Source organism: Procambarus clarkii, chromosome 13 (assembly GCF_040958095.1).
Source record: "Procambarus clarkii isolate CNS0578487 chromosome 13, FALCON_Pclarkii_2.0, whole genome shotgun sequence".
Lineage (NCBI taxonomy): Eukaryota > Metazoa > Arthropoda > Malacostraca > Decapoda > Cambaridae > Procambarus > Procambarus clarkii.
The window spans coordinates 11,912,031-11,934,596 of record NC_091162.1 but is presented as its reverse complement, the minus strand read 5'-3'; the positions used below and the strand labels follow the sequence as shown (position 1 = coordinate 11,934,596).

At 40.9% G+C, this 22,566-nt stretch overlaps 1 protein-coding gene across 2 annotated transcripts in view; it reads left to right on the top strand.

The window, feature by feature from the left end:
- LOC123757201 (glutamate-gated chloride channel) overlaps positions 1–22,566 on the top strand; it is a 163,421-nt gene that overhangs the window by 123,317 nt on the left and 17,538 nt on the right. For both annotated transcript variants that reach the window (XM_069323635.1, XM_069323636.1), the window contains exons 5-6: positions 20,268–20,337; positions 22,113–22,266. In XM_069323635.1, coding sequence (XP_069179736.1) covers positions 20,268–20,337; positions 22,113–22,266 — 224 coding nt within the window. The remainder of the gene's footprint in view (positions 1–20,267; positions 20,338–22,112; positions 22,267–22,566) is intronic.

Below are 22,566 nucleotides of genomic sequence, written 5' to 3'. Positions count from 1 at the left end.
GATGAGTTATGTTTTTGAATAAGATGTTGGTAGGTTAGTCTTTTGGAAGAAATTTATGCTTTCTAATGACAACATTGAGGTCTTGAAGGAACCAAATACTGAGACGTATAATTGATCTAAGGTTGACAACCTGTTACTGTGGTGGCTGCTTGCCACTGTCTTGTCCCCCGAGAGAGCCTCTAGAGGTCATTATTGTCTAGAGAATGTAGGCTCTAAGCAGAGGTTTTCAGTTTGCTGGTGTTGAGAAACGTGAAAAGTCTCATGTTTGGCAATGATAAGATTTTTTTTCTGATTATTTCTTTCTCTGAAGCTGCGAGTCCTTGCTATCTTATCAGTGGTGGCGCACGCACGCACGCACACACACACACACACACACACACACACACACACACACACACACACACACACACACACACACACACACACACACCAGATGCCTGCACAAATCACACACCTGCCTTATAAAAACAAACCATTCCATACACAAATATACAACCATGTATGTCTATCCAGAAAGCCTTTCCATAAGTGGCTTCTAGCGTTCAACCGAATAGGAAAATATATATTATTTAATTGTAAAAAAAATTCCCTGTTCTGTGAAAAACATTTTTTGATATCCCACATAACATTCAAAAATAATAAACACAATATTTTTTATTGCTGCATTTGGTTAGATATTATTCAATGTTGGAACACGGGAGATTGTCCTCTATTTCCACTCTCTACCCCCCCCCTAGTTGAAGGGGGGGTGGGGGGAGTTGATGAGTTAGGCTTGATCCTGACTGAGATGAGGTCTCTGGTTTGATGCTTCCTCTGCCGTCAAAGAATCTCTGATGGTTCTATGTAGGGTTGTTACCTAGTTACCTCGCTGTGAACGACTGCAATTGGCGGGTCTCTTGGTAGTTAGCAGCGTCCGTTATCGCAACCTTAATTACCTTGTTATATGTCCTTAATTATTCTTAGAACCCTTAACACCTTGTAACAGCCTTTGTCTCGTTAGAGCGTCGTAACGATGGGAAAGCAGGTCAAATTGTGTTGTAATTATATAATGTGTTTGGCGTAATATAGGTGTTGCAGGTGCGTGGCTTGTTGCAGGTGTGGCTTGTTTCAGGTGTGGTTTGTTGCAGGTGTGGTTTGTTGCAGGTGTGGTTTGTTGCAGGTGTGGCTTGTTGCAAGTGTGGCCTGTTGCAGGTGTGGTTTGTTGCAGGTGTGGCTTGTTGCAGGTGTGGCTTGTTGCAGGTGTGGCAGGGCTGGCGGGACGAGGAACGAGGTACAATATACCTCACTACACCTGCTGGTATTCTCAGAAGCTTTCACCTGTAGCTTCTGTCCACCGACATGCGGACACTAGAGGACACAGGTCAGCTCCGTTATCTCACCTCGCCACTCCGTACAAAATACAACGTTTTGGCCAACCCGGTTATCATACGCACCCAAGCAACCCTCCTAACCTATATAGACGTGTGCAGAAAACTGTCAACATTATGGTCCTTTAATTTATATAATTTCGTCATTTTTTTGTAAGTTTTGTTGATTCCGTAACAAATGCGACGTGTTAAGCGAGAGGGGCTAGTGTGTCATCTGACGGGAGACCCGAGTCCATCCCCAAACAGTTCTGTCATTTGGGTTGGTAGAACCCCCCCCCCTCTTAAGAATGAAAGTCTGCCATCAGTACATGCATTTTCCATGTCTGTATCTGAATTACGTAACATTAATAATAATAAAACTCTACGGAATCGGCGCCTAACATTTCAATTCCACCATGTTTGATGATATACGGGAGAGCTGAAGACTCCTTGAAGCGAGACAATGTGGCAGACCCTCCTCCACACCCTTACTGGGTGTAAATATTTACAGCTAATACATGTTAATGAAGCTAGCCCGGAGAGAAGGTGACCTTCAACCTTGTGATGGACAACCAGACATTCTATACAGACGAGGAGTCACAATAACGTGGGTGAAATATATTGACCAGACCACACACTAGAAGGTGAAGGGACGACGACGTTTCAGTCCGTCCTGGACCATTCTCAAGTTGATTGTGATGAGGGAGGTGATACAGGCAATAAATAGGCAAGAGGGAAGTGAGGAGCAAGGCAAAAGGTACGAAAGGAAAGGTGTAGTAGAGGGGATAATAGTAGGAATTGACTTGAGAATGGTCCAGGACGGACCGAAACGTCGTCGTCCCTTCACCCTTCTAGTGTGTGGTCTGGTCAACATACTTCACCCACGTTATTGTGACTCATCGTCTAACACATAATATATCTAAAGTGTCTAACATACGCCAGAAACAACCCAACACAACATAACCCAACTCAACTAACACAACCCAACCCAACCATCCAGCCAATACAGACAGCGTCATCAGTGTCATCACAGACACCAACACTGTAATGAACATTAAACTGAGTTGTGATAATTTTGGCTGTTATCCCAAAAAGGTTAATTGGATTCTAACTTGTTGAGTTAATACCCGCAATATTTAACAGTTTCACGTGACATTTATATGGCTTAATATCGTATCAAATATTTATATTTATATTATTTTGTAATACCTGGATGACAAGTTGTATTTCAAATCACATATAACTAATAATCATATCTTTAGCATGTTCCTAAATTTATATATAGGATATTTGTTGAATATCTCTACTACAACATTAATACAATTGTTTCACTGCATCAATGGGTTTAATATTGATGCACGTTAAGGCTAATCAATAATAAAATGACTACACAGGCTTGTATTGAGGTAATACTGACAGCCTCGTCTCTCTCTCTACATTTCAACCTTTGTCCCTTCTCTATCACACGTAAATATATAATATAGAAAGTCTGTTGACCAATACAACCGAGGGAGCAGGCCGGCCGAGCGGACAGCACGCTGGACACGTGATCCTGTGGTCCCGGGTTCGAACCTGGGCGCCGGAGAGAAACAATGGGCAAAGTTTCTTTCACCCTGAATGCCCCTGTTACCTAGCAGTAAATAGGTACCTGGGAGTTAGTCAGCTGTCACAGGCTGCTTCCTGGGGGTGGAGGCCTGGTCGAGGACCGGGCCGCGGGGACACTAAAGCCCCGAAATCATCTCAAGATAACCTCAAGATAGATCACGAGCCGGGATGTTCATTATTATTCACAATTTTCAGTAAATGTTGAACTCCCAGGCAAATCTGTTCACCTTGAGAAATATTTGCGACAAATATGTGTTTCCTAGCATTATGCATTTCCTCCTTAATTCATGTGTGATGCTGGTGGAATGATCACTAACAGGACACTAATTACACCTAGTCAACACAGATTTTATCTAACTACACTACACACAGGAATCACAATAGCGTGATGCATCAAATGAACAAACCCACAAGGGCCGTGACGCGGGTTCGAACTCAGCTCACTCGATTAAGGCAGCGTCTGGGATCCTCTCGGATGTAGGTTCGAATCCTCGTCACGGCCCTTGTGGATTTGTTCTTGATCTGTTAGTTAAAGTTAGACTTTATCTCGTGTTCCAAACTCCTGGTTGAGGCGCGGGGGATGACAGCGTTTCAAAGCCTTGTAAACATTGAATCTCTTAGCTTTGCACCATATTTTTTTTACATCATTTTGACACATTTTGACGCGGGGACACTAAAAAGCCCCGAAATCATCTCAAGATAACCTCAAGATAACCTCATGGTTCAGTCGGTAGTGTGTCTGGGTAGTTCAGTTGTTCAGACATGATCCCAGTGCATGGTTTCAGTATTGTCTCATGTCTCTCACACAGCTTTGAGATATCATCGTCACTTAAGATATCAAACGTCTACAGCATCGTTGCAACTGCTTCTTATGACTTAGTGTGTACAGTTGTCATCGTGATGTGTCATCTTGAGAATGTTAAGTGTACCCTCTTAACAAGGTGATTCGAGCTTGTCTTGTTCGTCCAGTTATATCCCATCCCGAGTATTGTTTATGTTCTCATGCAGTTTCCTCACAATCCCAGCTACCTCTCACACTCTCACAATCCCAGCTACCTCTCACACTCTCACAATCCCAGCTTCCTCTCTCACTTAATCACCGCATCTGTTCATTCCTTTATCATTCCTTTCCTCCGTTCCACCATTCGCTACATACGAAGGAACGGGTCAATAAAGTGATGCTTCAGTGGCTCTCTCTCTCTCTCTCTCTCTCTCTCTCTCTCTCTCTCTCTCTCTCTCTCTCTCTCTCTCTCTCTCTCTCTCTCTCTCTCTCTCTCTCTCTCTCTGGCGTTATCGTTCCTGTGTCTGTCCATCTCATACATCAACCGCATCCCTCAACCTTTTATTCCACCACTTCCATTCTTGATTTGTCACATTCGGTCTGACGGTGTCTGGCGTGTGTGTGTCAGTCGAGGCAATACTGCTTCATCCCGGCCTCCCTGACAACTGTGTCAGCCGAGGGGATACCGCTTCATCTCGGTCCCCTCTGACAACTGTGTCAGACGAGGGGATACCCCATCATCCCGGCCCCCTGACAGCGTGCTTCACATCGCATTAGTCCTCCCAAGCGAAGATTTGATCCCTCACCAGAGCTCTTCCCTGCCTCCCTACTCTGCTGTGCTGGCTTAAGGCCCCCATGCTCCTCTGGTACTTTACACGCTACAGGGAGTTAGGTAGAATGGTTCTGTACCATCAAATATCCTACAATTCGACCTGTACCGCCTGTAGCCTGAATTTCTTACACACAAACAATCACACACACACACACACACACACACACACACACACACACACACACACACACACACACACACACACACACATTAGGCGGGGTCCAAGAGTCAATGCTCAATCCTGCCGACACAACTAGGTTAGTACACACACACACACACACACATACACACACACACACACACACACACACACACACACACACACACACACACACACACACACGGTTGAGAGGCGGGACCAAAGCGGTTGAGAGGCGGGACCAAAGAGCCAGAGCTCAACCCCCGCAAACACAACTAGGTGAGCACAACTAGGTGAGTACACACACACACACACACACACAGACACACACACACAAGCTTGCGTTGTTCAGTCATCAGCTTGAGTTTGAGGTCAATAGCTCAAATGGGTCAATGGTGTTCAGAAGACCCTACTTTATATATATAGCATGTTGATTTAATACATCAAAAGTCAATGCAAAGGTCCATTGAATGGGAATACCTAGGGGGATTTCCAGGCTCTTGGGTAGTTTTGATGAATTTGGAAAATAACGAGGTCGTTACGAATATGACTTTATAACTTATTATGACTTTTGATTTTGATTTTGAATTTTTTTATGGGATATTGTTTTGTAATGGATCGAAAACATTGTTCGAAACACGTTTTGCACACTGAAAAAGAGACGTGCAAAATTCGGTGGTAATTTTGGCATGAATTTTGGGTTTCGATGTTTGTTGTCGTGTATAATATGTAACTTGAAAATTGTGGTTCCATTGTTACCTTTCCTGTAGAGGCGAATTTTAAGTGTTGGTTGTTGAGAAGGGTCTGACTTTCAGTGACTTTCAATGTCACTGACATCACATGTGAGGCCTCAGACATCTCTAGTTACTCTCTCTCACTGACATCACATGTGAGGCCTCAGACATCTCTAGTAACTCTCTCTGACATCATCAAAGACCTCTGAAAACGTGTGAATATTCGCCTCCAAAAATGGCCCTAAATAGTCTCCCAGGATTGGCAAAATTATATGGCATTACGAAACGGGGGCTCTCTCTCTGCTGGACACTCAGGTAAGGATACCCTTAAAGGTGTTATAGCGTTTCTGGTTCTCAAGCACCATCCTCGCGTGTTCTGGCAAAGCTCTGGGAGAACAGGCCATACCTGCCGGCCGCCGCCTCGCCGCAAATACACCAATATTTGGTGCGGATTAAGGCAGCAAGGCGGAGAGCCACAGCAATTCTGAGGGCCAGCGGTGTGAGACGTGTGCCAATTGCTGATATTGTGGCTGCTAATGGGAAGTCAAGCACATGAGGGGTGGGGGGGGGGCTGGAACTGCTGTGCAAGGCGGCCAGAAATGTGGTGAAACATTTAGGCACATTGCAGCACTTCGGTCTAATCTCCGCTGGAACATTGCGGCACTTCGGTCTAATCTCCGCTGGAACATTGCGGCACTTCGGTCTAATCTCCGCTGGAACATTGCGGCACTTCGGTCTAATCTCCGCTGGAACATTGCGGCACTTCGGTCTAATCTCCGCTGGAACATTGCAGCACTTCGGTCTAATCTCCGCTGGAACATTGCGGCACTTCGGTCTAATCTCCGCTGGAACATTGCGGCACTTCGGTCTAATCTCCACTGGAACATTGCGGCACTTCGGTCTAATCTCCGCTGGAACATTGCGGCACTTCGGTCTAATCTCCGCTGGAACATTGCGGCACTTCGGTCTAATCTCCGCTGGAACATTGCGGCACTTCGGTCTAATCTCCGCTGGAACATTGCGGCACTTCGGTCTAATCTCCGCTGGAACATTGCGGCACTTCGGTCTAATCTCCGCTGGAACATTGCGGTACTTCGGTCTAATCTCCGCTAGAACATTGCGGTACTTCGGTCTAATCTCCGCTGGAACATTGCAGCACTTCGGTCTAATCTCCGCTGGATTTCTTGCAGGCTTTAAAGGGTGATGATTGGATTGTTGGGGCTGTGAGAGAGAGAGACCTACTTAGTGGCACAGTATATAAAGCTGGGGGCTCGAACTCGTGCCCGTTGGCCTGGTTAATCCGGCAGTAATTCCTTCCTCCACAGAGGCTGTGCAGACTAAATATTTAGCTTGAGAATATTTTGTAAACCAGTTCTGAGAGTATTCTAAACTTTATTGAGAATTTTTTATCTAAAATGTTTTCATATAATTGATTCATACATTACCAGCATTTATTATTTTTTATTGTATATGACTATTTGTTTGTTACGCGTATGTGTAGGGGTCCGGATGTACCATGGACCGGTCCATGGTATACCATCCATGGTTCTATACACCGACACAGTCTTCCCAGATACTGTATATGTACACATACATTGTATACATTGTATACATTCTGAGACAGTACTTTAATGTCCAGCTTTGGTCCGCACTAAAGTGCACTTGCTGGTTGGTCAGAAAGCTATTATTGTGGTCTTAAAGCCTTTGAAACAGAAGCAGTTTTTTAATGTCAATTCAGATACACGCGAAGACGGAATGTGGTGATTGTGGCATCAAAATTTTGAATTCGTTTTTAGTATCGATATTTTTACTGTAAAAGTGTATTTCCTCTGTCGCTTTTTCTCTTAATATTAACTCCCAGCGTTTGTGTTTTCTTATTTAAATCTTAATTTTATAATAATCTTTTACACTTCAACTCCCTTACATACATATATATATAGGGTTATATATTGCGAAGACGGGGGGGGGGGATAGGTATTTTACACAGCTTAAATGTTGTTTGTGTGTTTACACTCACACTTACACACTCACACTCACACACATTGTGTGGGCGTTCGGGGCCTCGCGGCTGAGTGGACAGCGCTCTGGGGTCAAAGTCCTAAGCGCCCGGGTTCGATCCCCGGCGAAAACAAATGGGCAGAGTTTCTTTCACCCTGATTCCCGTGTTCACCTAGCAGTAAATAGGTACCTGGGAGTTAGACAGCTGTTGCAGGCTGCTTCCTGTGTGTGTGTGTGTGTGTGTGTTAGAGAGAAATATATGTAATAGACATAATAGAGGAAAAAATTGATTAGAAACCCGGGGTTCAAGATCTAAAAGCTCGATTTTGTAGACACGAATAGAAAATACATACACATGCATACATCCCCCCCCCCCCACATACACCATTATCGTTATATGTAAATCGGATACATAAGACCAAGAAAATAGTGTGTGTGTATGGACATAACTTGACAGTACACACACTATGTATTGTTAAGTCACACCTGGCTAAGTGTTATGTATACAAGCAAACCAAGGTGTATGCATGTGTATTCCAGGAGAAGTGCTATGTGTGTTTGTGCTTCGTTTGACAACATACATGGCAGTCAGAACACTATACATACCTCGCTTTGTATTGTTTGTGTCGTATTACTGTAAAGTATGTTCTAAGTTGTATGCGTTGCTTCACGCACTGTATACTAAGTTATACTTTCCTTAGGTTACAGTTGGGTTACATATTCTGTGCACTAGGTTAAACCTTATGAATGCTAAGTGAACCTTCAGAATGCTAGGTTAAAATCTTCCATATACTAGGTTAATCCTTCAGTACGCTAGGTTAATTCCATCACTATCCCAGGTTAAATGATCAGTATGCCAGGTTAATTAACCGTTAAGTGTGCTAGTCAAAGTATTAAGTATTCATTTGTTACCTTATGCCTATCATGATGCTTCCTGCAGGCATGATGTGGTGTATGCCTATTGAAAAATGTTTGCTAGACCTATCCTGTGTATGCCTGTATAAATGTCATTCCGTTACTTCGTAAGCAAATCCCTATACAGAGCTTATCCAAAACATTCAACATCATTATATATATATATATATATATATATATATATATATATATATATATATATATATATATATATATATATATATATATATATATATATATATATATATATATATATTTCTCCATACTATTTTCACAGATCAATATGACCAATTTTAATACATTTCCTTAAGATAAAAAAATTATTTTCTTTCATACCGAGGAATCATCAGTAGTTTTAATTTACATTCTGGTTTATTTTGTTATTATTAATTTGAATCCATATTTTATTTTTTAGTTCCGATGAAAAAATAATTTAATAATTATTTAATCATTTGATTTCTCCCCCAAAAAAACAACTTCTAGGTTTACATTGTGCTTTATGAGGAAATTTTAAAACAAAAACAACACGTTTTGCGATCGCTTTAATATTTGCTGATGACGTCTCGGTTTAATGACTATATAATATATTATATATAATATATTATATAATATAGATAACGGCGTGAGATATAAGCAGCGGTGCTCCAGCATTAACTGTAGTCTTAAGATGTGTTCAGTAGCTGTAAGAACTGTATCTTTATCCTGTATTTAAGCTTATCATTTACGAGCTGTATTCTTTTTTTTTAATGTCGTAGAGGACCCACCAACCATAGTGAATGTGAACCTGATGCTGCGATCAATCAGCAAGATTGACGATTATAATATGGTGAGTTTATCGGTGTCGTCAATCAGCTCTATCACGCTCACTATTTGATTCGAAAAAATATTATATATATATATATATATATATATATATATATATATATATATATATATATATATATATATATATATATATATATATATATATATATATATATACACGTGATTCACTAAGGTGTTTACATTAATTTCTCTACAATATTATTGATAAACATCTGTTTGAGGAGACAATACAATTATTACACGTGCTAAATTTCTCATCAAATGGATCATATATATATTTTTTCGAATTAACATCAGTGTTTCAGTAACACGCGCCACCTTCCGCTGCATCAAAGTAATTCTTTCATGTCGAAGATCAGCACTTGTCAAGATGTTAACTAATAATAAGTTAAGAATCTTCTAACACCACTAAACGTTAGATTAAGAGTGCTTCTAACACCAGCACTAAAGTTAAGCTAAGATAATAACACCGTTAATGAATTTAGACTTGCATGGTGCACACGGCAAGAGACCTGTTGCTTAGGACACCACACAGCCTCACACACTGCTTGTCAAGGCCAGTAACCACTGTCAAGGCCAGTAACCACTGTCAAGGCCAGTAACCACTGTCAAGGGCAGTAACCACTGTCAAGGGCAGTAACCACTGTCAAGGGCAGTAACCTCACACTGTCAAGGCCAACAACCTCCCACTTCTTGTCAAGGCCAATCTTCAGAAACGAGTCTATAGCGTCGCTTCATATTTGTCAGCTTCTGAAACATACATCTTAAATGCGTTATTTTAATTTTACTAATTTTATTGTATATCATTGTAGCCATGTATATTATCATGTATGAATACTTCATACGAGAATGTACATTTAAGCTGACCATGAGAAACAATGAGAATCAAGTATAACGGAATATAAATTTCTTCAGCTTTATCTAAAGATATTGGCTATATATATTTTTTTGTTTACATGTCAACATGCTTCAAAATAAACAGTTTTTCGATAGCGCGACCTGGAGGCAGGAGGGACTTGTTCTGTAACCTCAGAGACAATGCCCAACACCTTCTGAATGCGGACCCACACTTGTCAGTCTGAACAAGTCGCTCCATTTTGTATGTTGGCAAAATCCCACTGGTGTTTTTCTGTAGGAGTTTCTGCTGTGGCCGAGGGCTGGCTGGATCATTCCTAGATAGTTTGGTGTTGGGTTTAAGGTCTATCTTCCTCTGTGCGGTTCTTTATTTGTTCATAATAGCTTCCTAACCAGGCAGGGAGTATAGTTTAATCCTGAATGTCCAAGGATAATGTAAATTTGCAGTGTGTATACACTGGGAAATTGGATACACATCTCGGTGTAAGTATCCTTTATTGTTTAAACCGTCTATGGTTAAATGTCCATTAGCATGTAGGATGTCCACTCAATAAATCATATATTCTCGTATGAAACGTAAATTCATTCATATAAATTTGCTTACAATGATATGTAATCAAATCATTAAAACTAAAATATCTTAGTGAAAAAAAAACAAATAAGATAAATCGATGGGCACTGTAGACACGTTTTGAGAGGCTGACCCCGGTACACCAATGTTTACATAACACAGCTGATCGCGTGACGTCAGTGGCAGGGCTCCACCTCTACACCAATGGTAAGTTCCCCAGGTTACGATGATACAAATCCATTCATAATTGTCTTGCTTGCTTGGAAGTGTTCAGTTTGGCATGAATTGTATGGCTGAGCAGTTTAGTTTATTCGTATTGATTTGTATTTTCTCTGAAGGAGGACTGAGATGCCTGGAATTCCTTGTTAGGTTTAAGATTCATGCGCCTTATCGTATCAGTAGCTTAAGTTTTAGATAACAGATTGTGAATGATAGACACATTTTGATTCATTACAACGTGTTTGCGTTGTAAAGAGGTGCGCAGTGTGGGAATGAACCTTGTGAGAGTTGCGCAGAATGGAAAAAGAAGTGAAAAGATTAGATATAAGATCATTCACGTTTAACCTGATTAAGAAAAGTTTGTGTTCGTGTTGAGGTGAAGTGTGTAGGGTTTTAGTGAATAGTATAACATAGATCCATGGTCATTCATACTTCAGCTGTTTACAGTTTGGTGTTATGGAGCGTTGTTTGAATGAACTGAGAGTAGCATGAAGATATTGAATGAATTGGATGAGTGTGTGTTTTTGTAGTAGACTAATGGCTGGCGTCTACTGCTATGTTTCTGTGTTTCTGTGTTTATGTGTTTTCACTAATGTTTGCATTTTTGTTATTAGGTATACAAGCTTCCAATGACCCGCATCTGACATAGAATTTATGTAATGTTTAAAATAATGATTGAGTGGCCGTTTAGCATATGAATGTGGTGATTGGTTGATTGTCTGATGTATACAGTGGTTCATTGCCTGTCTAGTGTGTTTAATGTTTAACTGGCTGACTAATGCAATGACTCGTGGTTGACTGTCTTTGTAATGTGTATGACTGGTGGTTAACTGGCTGTCTAGTGTGTATGGTGTATGACTGATCGCCTTGTATGAGTAACTGAACATTTTCTCTAAAGTTCCAAGGATTATATGTTTCTTATTGACGTGAAAGGCTGACTTATGGACCATCTAAATGCTTCAACATTTACAAAATACTTGGGAAATGTTACCTCTATAGATACTTGTAACAAACACTTGCATCAATGAACAAAGGTTACACAAATGATTTGATGACTTGCGCGTTGTCATCGCTTGTTAATCAGATACCGTAATGGGCTGTTAGGCTTGACATCAAAATAGGAATTACATTGAAATGATTACGTATTGGTGTGAGTTTCGGGGGAATTTGTGGTAGTTTGGTGAGAATTTCTGACCCTGTTTAGTGTGTATAGTTTACAATAGTGTTTTTAGTTAGTGAAACGTGGGGTGTGGCGTCCGTAGAGTTGCGTCAATATTTTAACTGCGTAATAATTTAGAATTATTTTTTACTTTGTGTTATAGTATTAGTATATTAATTATATATATATATATATATATATATATATATATATATATATATATATATATATATATATATATATACATATATATATATATATATATATATATATATATATATATATATATATATATATATATATATATATATATATATATTTGTGTGTGTCTGCCCTGCAGGTTCCCAAGCTAAACATTATTAATAGGTCTCTCACTTGTAGAATGAGCGGTTGTTGTTGTTAGAGATTCGCTACCTGGAACAAGCAGTTCCAAGTAGCACAGGCTATGGTGAGCCCGTAGATCTCCCTTTTTTGAATGAGAGGTGTTGAGAATCTTTTTAGGTATATGGTCGTATTGACGGCAACTAACGTGTGTGTGTGTGTTTACTAGTTGTGTTTTTGCGGGGGTTGAGCTTTGCTCTTTCGGCCCGCCTCTCAACTGTCAATCAACTGTTTACTAACTACTTTTTTTTTTTCTTTCTCCACACCACACACACACACACACACACCAGGAAGCAGCCCGTGACAGCTGACTAACTCCCAGGTACCTATTTACTGCTAGGTAACAGGGGCATTCAGGGTGAAAGAAACTTTGCCCATTTGTTTCTGCCTCGTGCGGGAATCGAACCCGCGCCACAGAATTACGAATCCTGCGCGCTATCCACCAGGCTACGAGGCCCCTAAGGGGCCTCGTAGTGTGTGTGTGTGTGTGTGTGTGTGTGTGTGTGTGTGTGTGTGTGTGTGTGTGTGTGTGTGTGTGTGTGATTATCGAGCTGGATTGTCACACACATTTGTGGTCTCTGGTCTAAGCGCACTTAATCGCTCAAACATGTCATTAATGATAGCTTACGGTTAATTGATAATTGCTGGGTACGTTTTTTTAATGATTTTAGGTGATAGGATTTATATATGAATAGTGTATCGATTAAATCGATTTGTTGGTTATGTATACAATGGTTTGAGTATGTGGGTGTGGGGGGGGGGGGATATATATATATATATATATATATATATATATATATATATATATATATATATTGTGACTAGCCACACCAGGTCAGGGGTCATAGACATCGGTCTTACATTAAGGTCACTTCATTTGACCAGCAGGAGCTGACCTTTGACCTCTTACACTCATTATCAGGTTTAAAGAGTAATTGAATCTTGAAGTTTGAAATTCATAACTGATGAACTAATGTTTATTTCCTCTATTCCTCTTTAGTCATAATTGTGGAATTCAGGATTATTTGGTCAGTTGTTAAGAGAGGGAGTGAAGCACCAGGAGGTGAGGGAAGAGGTAGTGGAGAGGTGAGGGAAGAGGTAGTGAAGAGGTGAGGGAAGAGGTAGTGGAGAGGTGAGGGAAGAGGTAGTGAAGAGGTGAGGGAAGAGGTAGTGGAGAGGTGAGGGAAGAGGTAGTGAAGAGGTGAGGGAAGAGGTAGTGGAGAGGTGAGGGAAGAGGTAGTGAAGAGGTGAGGGAAGAGGTAGTGGAGAGGTGAGGGAAGCGGTGTTGGCAGGACAGGAAAAGCGGACCACAGAAGGACATGCTGTAGCTCTTGTTTCCTGCCTCGGATTGGGCATGTCCTTTTCCCTCCCTTCCCTACTCCTCTGTCTCTCTCTATCCTTCCTCTCTCTCTCTCTCTCTCTCTCTCTCTCTCTCTCTCTCTCTCTCTCTCTCTCTCTCTCTCTCTCTCTCTCTCTCTCTCTCTCTCTCTCTCTCTCTCTCACGCACGCAATTTGTGAAGCGCTGAACGCTAATAACGATCACTTAATGCTTAAGTAACTTAATAGTTAGAAAGCATCGTTGAAATTGCTGTGCATTATGGGTGTTTCAGAGCATTATGAACCTTACGTACGTTGATGACGTTACGGAGAGTAACACGTGTCTGTGTGTGACTTACGGAACACGTGTTACAGCCCCCTAGTGACAATATGGAACACTTTGGGCGTTACGAAATACACAGTCGTTACAGAATACTTCAGATGGGGGATAATACACTATTGTGTTTCTGATATTTTTGAGCATCATTACAATATCTTCAAGTTGGAAGAGCATCTTGTTACTTGTGTTACGTAGAGTCTTGTAGAGTCTTGTAGGCAAGTGTTGCTGTCTTCCTTCTGTCCACTTGACGGAACTTGTAGACTATCCTAGATAACTATCCTCCTGCAGTGTTCAATTGCACACTAATGGTTTCGATATTGAGCATGATCTGTGGAAGGGTCTGTGACACACACAGTACTTACCTTGAGGTTACCTTGAGGTGCTTCCGGGGCTTAGTGTCCCCGCGGCCCGGTCGTCGACCAGGCCTCCTGGTTGCTGGACTGATAAACCAGGCTGTTAGACGCGGCTGCTCGCAGCCTGACGTATGAGTCACAGCCTGGTTGATCAGGTATCGGCACTGTACTGAGGTGAGATATTTAACTGTAATTAACCATTTATTTCTTCATTACAACAAAGTAGTTGGTATCCAGCGGCCACTATAGCAGGTACAAAGTGGTATCCAGCGTCCACTATAGCAGGTACAAAGTGGTATCCAGCGTCCACTATAGCAGGTACAAAGTGGTACCCAGCGGCCACTATAGCAGGTACAAAGTGGTACCCAGATGCCACTATAGCAGGTACAAAGTGGTACCCAGATGCCACTATAGCAGGTACAAAGTGGTATCCAGCGTCCACTATAGCAGGTACAAAGTGGTACCCAGATGCCACTATAGCAGGTACAAAGTGGTACCCAGATGCCACTATAGCAGGTACAAAGTGGTATCCAGCGGCCACTATAGCAGGTACAAAGTGGTATCCAGCGGCCACTATAGCAGGTACAAAGTGGTATCCAGCGTCCACTATAGCAGGTACAAAGTGGTACCCAGATGCCACTATAGCAGGTACAAAGTGGTACCCAGATGCCACTATAGCAGGTACAAAGTGGTATCCAGCGGCCACTATAGCAGGTACAAAGTGGTATCCAGCGGCCACTATAGCAGGTACAAAGTGGTACCCAGATGCCACTATAGCAGGTACAAAGTGGTATCCAGCGGCCACTATAGCAGGTACAAAGTGGTATCCAGCGGCCACTATAGCAGGTACAAAGTGGTACCCAGATGCCACTATAGCAGGTACAAAGTGGTACCCAGATGCCACTGTAGGTATGTGTGTTTAACATGTGTTTCAGTATGTAAGTGTGTGGTAGTGGGCGGCCATATGTGACCAGTGAGGCGTGTTGCTCGTGGTGGTGTCCAACGTCCAGTACTGAGGGGCTTAACACACAAGGACACAAGCTCTGTCAAGCCCAACATTCCCGTCTCGGAAGGCGTTCGCTGCCTCAAAAAATTTTGATTTTGTACCACACGTCTTTTTTGAGTTCACCCTCATGTGTCCGTCTTGCACGGAAGTGCCATTCTATAGTCATTTATGTTGTTCTTAATTTTTAATTTAATTTATAAATTTATTAATAAATTTATTCATTAATTTATTAATTTATTAATTTATAAATTAATTTATAAATTTGTCAGCATTATTCCAATTATAGATTATTTTGGTCATGTGTTTATCATCTTCTGACCGGAAGTTCAATTTTTGTCAATACTGATCATGTAAGTATTTAATGATTTAGCTTAATTTATATTTTTAATTTTTATTATTAAGTTTTGGTCTTAATTCTGTGAGTTTTTATTTCCCCTTCGCACAAATTAATCAATTAAATATTTCCCTTTATCTACTGCTTCTTTAAATCATCTTATTCTCTTCCATTTTTCTTCTGTTTCCTCTTCTGATTCTCCTATTTCCCACCTGTTTTTTCCATTTGTTTTTTATTCAATTAACTCGATCCATTTACAAACATAATTTTCCCCTCTGATACAAGGGTTCGCCAGGAATGACATTGATATTGAAATTGAAATAAGTTTATTGAGGTAAAATCCACACAAAGGGATGAGGTAGCTCAAGCTATTCTCACCCCGTTCAGTACATCGTGTTAGTACATACATAGACACACATCACAAACAATAAACATATTACCAAACATTCTGAGAGATAAACATCTACATTTCCTCCTTCACAAGTAGTATGGTATCAGACGTACACACAAATACTTTTGATATTGTAAAGTGAAAACTGCGAGCTAAGACCTCTTGCCCCAAATGAGGTCAACAGCATTCTGACCTTAGAGAGCTGTTCTGTAGTCAGGCTTCAGATGTTGGGATGAAGGTTAACAGCTAGTTGAGGTTAACAGCTAGTTGAGGTTAACAGCTAATTGAGGTTAACAACTAGTAGCTTGCAGAGTCGTTGGAGTCGTTAATACGATCGTTAGTGAACCCTAGTCTTAGAGAGAGAGAGAGAGAGAGAGAGAGAGAGAGAGAGAGAGAGAGAGAGAGAGAGAGAGAGAGAGAGAGAGAGAGAGAGAGAGAGAGAGACAGAATACAATGAATACAGTACATATATTTATCACAATGTATTCAGTAAAGTACATGTATATTATATATATAAAGCAATTAATGTATATATAAAGTAGTTTGTACAGATAGTCACATCAGTACAACCTATTCAGTAAAGTATATCGAAAAGTTAGTATATACTTAACACATTGTATTATATACAGATAATAACGATAGTTCAGTAATGATAATATAGTTAGCCCAGTTAATTATATTCATAATTACCTTCGCTGATAGCTTTTATCAGTCTGTTAAATTATCATGTTAGTCTATCGCCTGTTGTATTTGACTAGTCGCCTATTTTATTTTATTTTATTCTATTTTATAAATATATTTATATGCGCGCTCCCTCACTGACTGATGGGGGGGGGGGGAGTTCACATAGCATTATGTAAACTTTTCTCATTAAAAAGCAAAGTTAAGTCAGATTGTATTTCTTGTTTGAGAGTTGATTTGTTCGTGTATACGGGTGTTTGAGACGTGATTGAGTTTATACAGGTGTTTGACATATGTTGTCTCCGTGAATATGTGTGTGTTTTTAATGACTGAGTGTTGCCATAATCTATTTGTACGGATTTATTTGTGAATTTATCCTATTGGCGAGATTTCTTGTCAGATGTTTATAGTCGTGTCAGATGTTTAGTGTTGTGTCAGATGTTTAGTGTTGTCCTCATTCTTGCCAACACATTCCTGTTTTCTAACAGGAATAAAACTCTACAGGACCATCCTTGGTCTTTAATTATTTTTAGATCATTGTGCACGCATATATTTTTACAAGCTCTTTTCCTGTGTTGCTTCACATGTTTGAAAAGCTGTTTCTCTACATACACCATTATGTCGTGATTTATGTGTGTGTGTGTGTGTGTGTGTGTGTGTGTGTGTGTGTGTGTGTGTGTGCGTGTGTGTGTGTGTGTGTGTGTGTGTGTGTGTGTGTGTGTGTGTGTGTGCGTGTGTGTGTGTGTGTGTGTGTGTGTGTGTGTGTGTGTGTGTGTGTGTGTGCGTGTGTGTGTGTGTGTGTGTGTGTGTGTGTGTGTGTGTGTGTGTGTGTGTGTGTGTGTGCGTGTGTGTGTGTGTGTGTGTGTGTGTGTGTGTGTGTGCGTGTGTGTGTGTGTGTGTGTGTGTGTGTGTGTGTGCGTGTGTGTGTGTGTGTGTGTGTGTGTGTGTGTGTGTGTGTGTGTGTGTGTGTGCGTGTGTGTGTGTGTGTGTGTGTGTGTGTGTGTGTGTGTGTGTGTGTGTGTGTGCGTGTGTGTGTGTGTGTGTGTGTGTGTGTGTGTGTGTGTGTGTGTGTGTGTGCGTGTGTGTGTGTGTGTGTGTGTGTGTGTGTGTGTGTGTGTGTGCGTGTGTGTGTGTGGAGCATGATTTGTTATTGGGAAGTGACGTCACGCTTGCAACGTCACGAAGCCCCGCCCTCTTATCTCTTACGAGCCAATCAGCGCCTTTTGTCAGCATGTTCTACAGTGTTGCCAACTCTTGCTGCATTTTTGGTTGCTATTTGATAGTTTGTTGAATTAGTAGATAATTGTGCTAGTAGATTGTTGTTAGTAGATACTTAGAAGCCTGTGTTTTTTTATGATTTGAGGGGTGTGGTATATAGTATTTAATACAGGTGTGTGTGTAAAATCATCTTGAGTATAAGTTTGCAACATAGTCAGAATATCAAATTTAATTTATTAAATTTATTATTTATTAATTTATTAATTTATTAAATATCAAATTTAGATCTCAATAACTAATTATCAATGTTTGCAATATCAATCATTCTCAATTGTTTAATTGTTTTCAGCACTTTTTCAAGTTTTAAATAAAATATTAATACTAATTTTAATTTAAAAATGTGCAGAACAGCATGATACAGTGGTCAATTAATTGTTAATAAGGCTGTTTAATTATTAAAAGCACTATTACACAAAGTGTTTTTGTGAGTTTTAACATATATAATGCAAGCTGTTTGCTCTTTGATGCTTTTTTGGGAGAATTTAATATTATGCAGTTTATTCTGAATTTACTTAATTTCGTTCTATCCCCTGACCTGATCTACTAGTCTACTATAGAGATTTGACCTGATCTACTAGTCTAGTACGGAGACTTGACCTGGTCTACTAGTCTAGTAGAGAGACTTGACCTGATCTACTAGTCTACTACAGAGACTTGACCTGATCTACTAGTCTACTCAGAGACCTGACCTGATCTACTGTCTACTACAGAGACTTGACCTGATCTACTAGTCTACTCAGAGACCTGACCTGATCTACTGTCTACTACAGAGACTTGACCTGATCTACTAGTCTACTCAGAGACCTGACCTGATCTACTAGTCTACTCAGAGACCTGACCTGATCTACTAGTCTACTACGGAGACTTGACCTGATCTGCTAGTCTACTACGGAGACTTGACCTGATCTACTAGTCTACTCAGAGACCTGACCTGATCTACAACTCTGACGCGACCTAGCCTGACGTAATGAACAAGACTTTCCTACCTGTTTGATCTATTTAGCAAGTCTACAAAGTGAGGTAATCTACCAACTTCAAACGTGACCTGACTCAACCCATCAGTGTGTGTGGCATGTGATTACATCTGATGCATTAGAGGGAATATATATTAATATAGCATCATACTAGAGTCATTTAAGCCACTTGACTAGTTTGTCCCGGTTAACCTCTTAATCTACTATCAGTCTACGTCAGCAGTCTGACATCTACCACTCTACCTCAGCAGTCTGACATCTACGAATCTACCTCAGCCGTGTGACATCTACCACTCTATCCCTCCTCCTTATTCTGTCTGTGCTATGTAGCTGGCCTCTCGTCTAGGAAATGTCAGCACATATAAGGCCCAATATAACGGACACCGTCTCTAGCGACCAGGGTGAGGTAGCCAGCATTATGCCCGACGGTCGCTACCTGATCCGTTATATCAAGGCTCCGTTATTTGTTCTGGGATTTTAGGGTCTTTACAAACAAACTAACGACTGGTTTATGGCATCTAGTTATTTTATGGCATATGAGTCCATATATATATATATATATATATATATATATATATATATATATATATATATATATATATATCCAAGGTCTCCTCTGAATACTTTTTATTTTCTTCTCCGAGGCTATGGGTCCCCACATTGGCACCAGAGGTGGTACCCTCACAAACTATATATATATATATATATATATATATATATATATATATATATATATATATATATATATATATATATATATATATATATATATTTTTTTTTTTTTTTTTTTTTTTTTTTGATGACCTTGGGTGGCCTGTTAGGGCCTTGTGATGACCTCTGTTGACCTGTATTGGTACGTGATGACCTCTTGTTGACCAATCCCCTCACTGTTCCTAATGATCACTGGTGGTATTCGCCAATCTGAATTGACTTTTTTAGTAAACATCAGTTGACCTGTAATGATCGCTGGTGACCTTTTATTAGCTGCTGATTGGTAGTGTTGATTTGTTTTGTGTTTTATATCAGGTGTGTTGACCTCTCGACTCGTTTGACCTTTGGATAGGTGAGATATTGACCGTTACTGACTCCTGTTGACCAGATGGAAAGAATGACCTGTGACGGTGATTGACCTGTTTCGACCCCCCCCCCCCCCCCGTTAAACTTTTATTGAACGTTGATTTGGGTGTGTTGACCTTTGTTGATGGTTGTTGACCTGACCTTTCCTCACTACAGGAGTATAGCGTCCAGTTGACCTTCCGGGAGGAGTGGGTAGATGAACGGCTCATGTTTGACGACCTTGGAGGTAGGACTCACTATCCTCACTATCACCCTCACTATCCTTACCATTACCCTCACTATTCTCACCATCACTCTCACTTCTCACCATCACCATCACTATGTTCATTATCACCCTCTTACTCCTCACCATCATCCCTCACTATACTCACCATCACTCTCACTATCCTTTACCTCCGTCCGTTCCTCACTGTCCACTGTCATGATGGTTTAAATATGCACGTCCATTAATACAAGATCATGAAATAATTATACATAAATACAAGCATATGCATTAATACAAGTATACTTATACATAAATACATGTTTTATTTCATATATAATAATTCCATTTCTCTTATTGAATTACTTTACTGAAGTTTTTAATCAGATAATTGTCTGGAGTCTTGTTGCTAATCACATCATTTTTACAACTATTTTTGTAAAAAAAATGGTTTATTTTTTGTAAACAAAAATCAAACTATTGGTTTTTATGAAGGACATTTTTTCCGAAGCTTCAACATTCATGTTTGCTTTTCTGAACAGTTGTTTATTGTGTCTCTCTAGTGACGTTGGTGTTGTTAGATCTCCTTACCCCAGAGGAGGAGACCAGGAGCTGAAGTACCAATTATGACGCCAACATTTAATATTTCAGATATTACAAACACGCTTGCACAGTCGGCTACGCTGTCGGCTCACAATTTAGAATCCCAGGTTCGATCCGGGGATCTGGGGGTAGAGTTTGATAAGGGGGGGGGGTAGAGCAATGATGCCGGAAGTCATTACATTAGATAATCGGCAGTTTAAAAAAAAGGTTAGGGACCAAGAGCTAAAATCTCACACACCTGCAGTTACGAATAGGTAAATGTACACACACAGGTAACTGGTCTCTCTCTTATATTCCCTGTTTCTTGCAGCCTCTCCGCCAGTTTACCTGTACACCATCTTCGCTACAGCCATCACCATCTTCGCTACTACCATCACCATCTTCGCTACTACCATCACCATCTTCGCTACAGCCATCACCATCTTCGCTACTACCATCACCATCTTCGCTACTACCATCACCATCTTCGCTACTACCATCACCATCTTCGCTACTACCATCACCATCTTCGCTACTACCATCACCATCTTCGCTACTACCATCACCATCTTCGCTACAGCCATCACCATCACCACCATCACTATCACCACCATCACTATCACCATCATTATCAGCTCATCATCACTATAAGTCATCTTCATGGCCACTATTACATCTTGAGGTTATCTTGAGATGATTTCGGGGCTTTTTAGTGTCCCCGCGGCCCGGTCCTCGACCAGGCCTCCACCCCCAGGAAGCAGCCCGTGACAGCTGACTAACACCCAGGTACGTATTTTACTGCTAGGTAACAGGGGCATAGGGTGAAAGAAACTCTGCCCAGTGTTTCTCGCCGGCGCCTGGGATCGAACCCAGGACCACAGGATCACAAGTCCAGCGTGCTGTCCGCTCGGCCGACCGGCTCCCATGATTGAATTACGTAACGATTTTATATATTATATATAATATATTAAATGTAATATCAGCCTTGTTAGGGGGTGACTAAATATGGTGTACAAATCCACAAGGGCCGTGACGAGGATTCGAACCTGCGTTCGAGAGCATCCCAGAAGCTACCTTAATCGACTGAGCTCTTGGAAACTCTTGGGGATTTGTTCATTTGATGCATCACGCTATTGTGACTTATGTGTGTAAATATGGTGTAGTATGAGGTATGAGTTATGAGTTATGAGGTGTTAATGAGTGTTACCGTTCCTCAGGGCGCATCAAGTACCTGACACTCACAGAGACCAACAAGGTGTGGATGCCGGACCTGTTCTTCAAGAATGAGAAGTTGGGTCACTTCCACGACATTATTCTTCCTAATGTTTATCTCCGTATCTTCCCCAACGGCGGCGTCCTCTACAGCATCAGGTATACTCGGGGTATACTTGCTCTACACCTGTGTATAGGTAGTATACACCATGCGCTAGTGATATACTCATTACACATATACACATTCACTTGCAATACGCTCCGATTGACTTGAAAATTACGCTTGTTCACTAGTTATAATCTTTTGTTTACTAGGGGTCAAAGCTGACCTTCCACAGTGCCAGGTACACTAGGGGGTCAAAGCTGACCTTACACAGTGCCAGGTACACTAGGGGGTCAAAGCTGACCTTCCACAGTGCCAGGTACACTAGGGGGTCAAGGTTGACCTTCCTCAGTGCC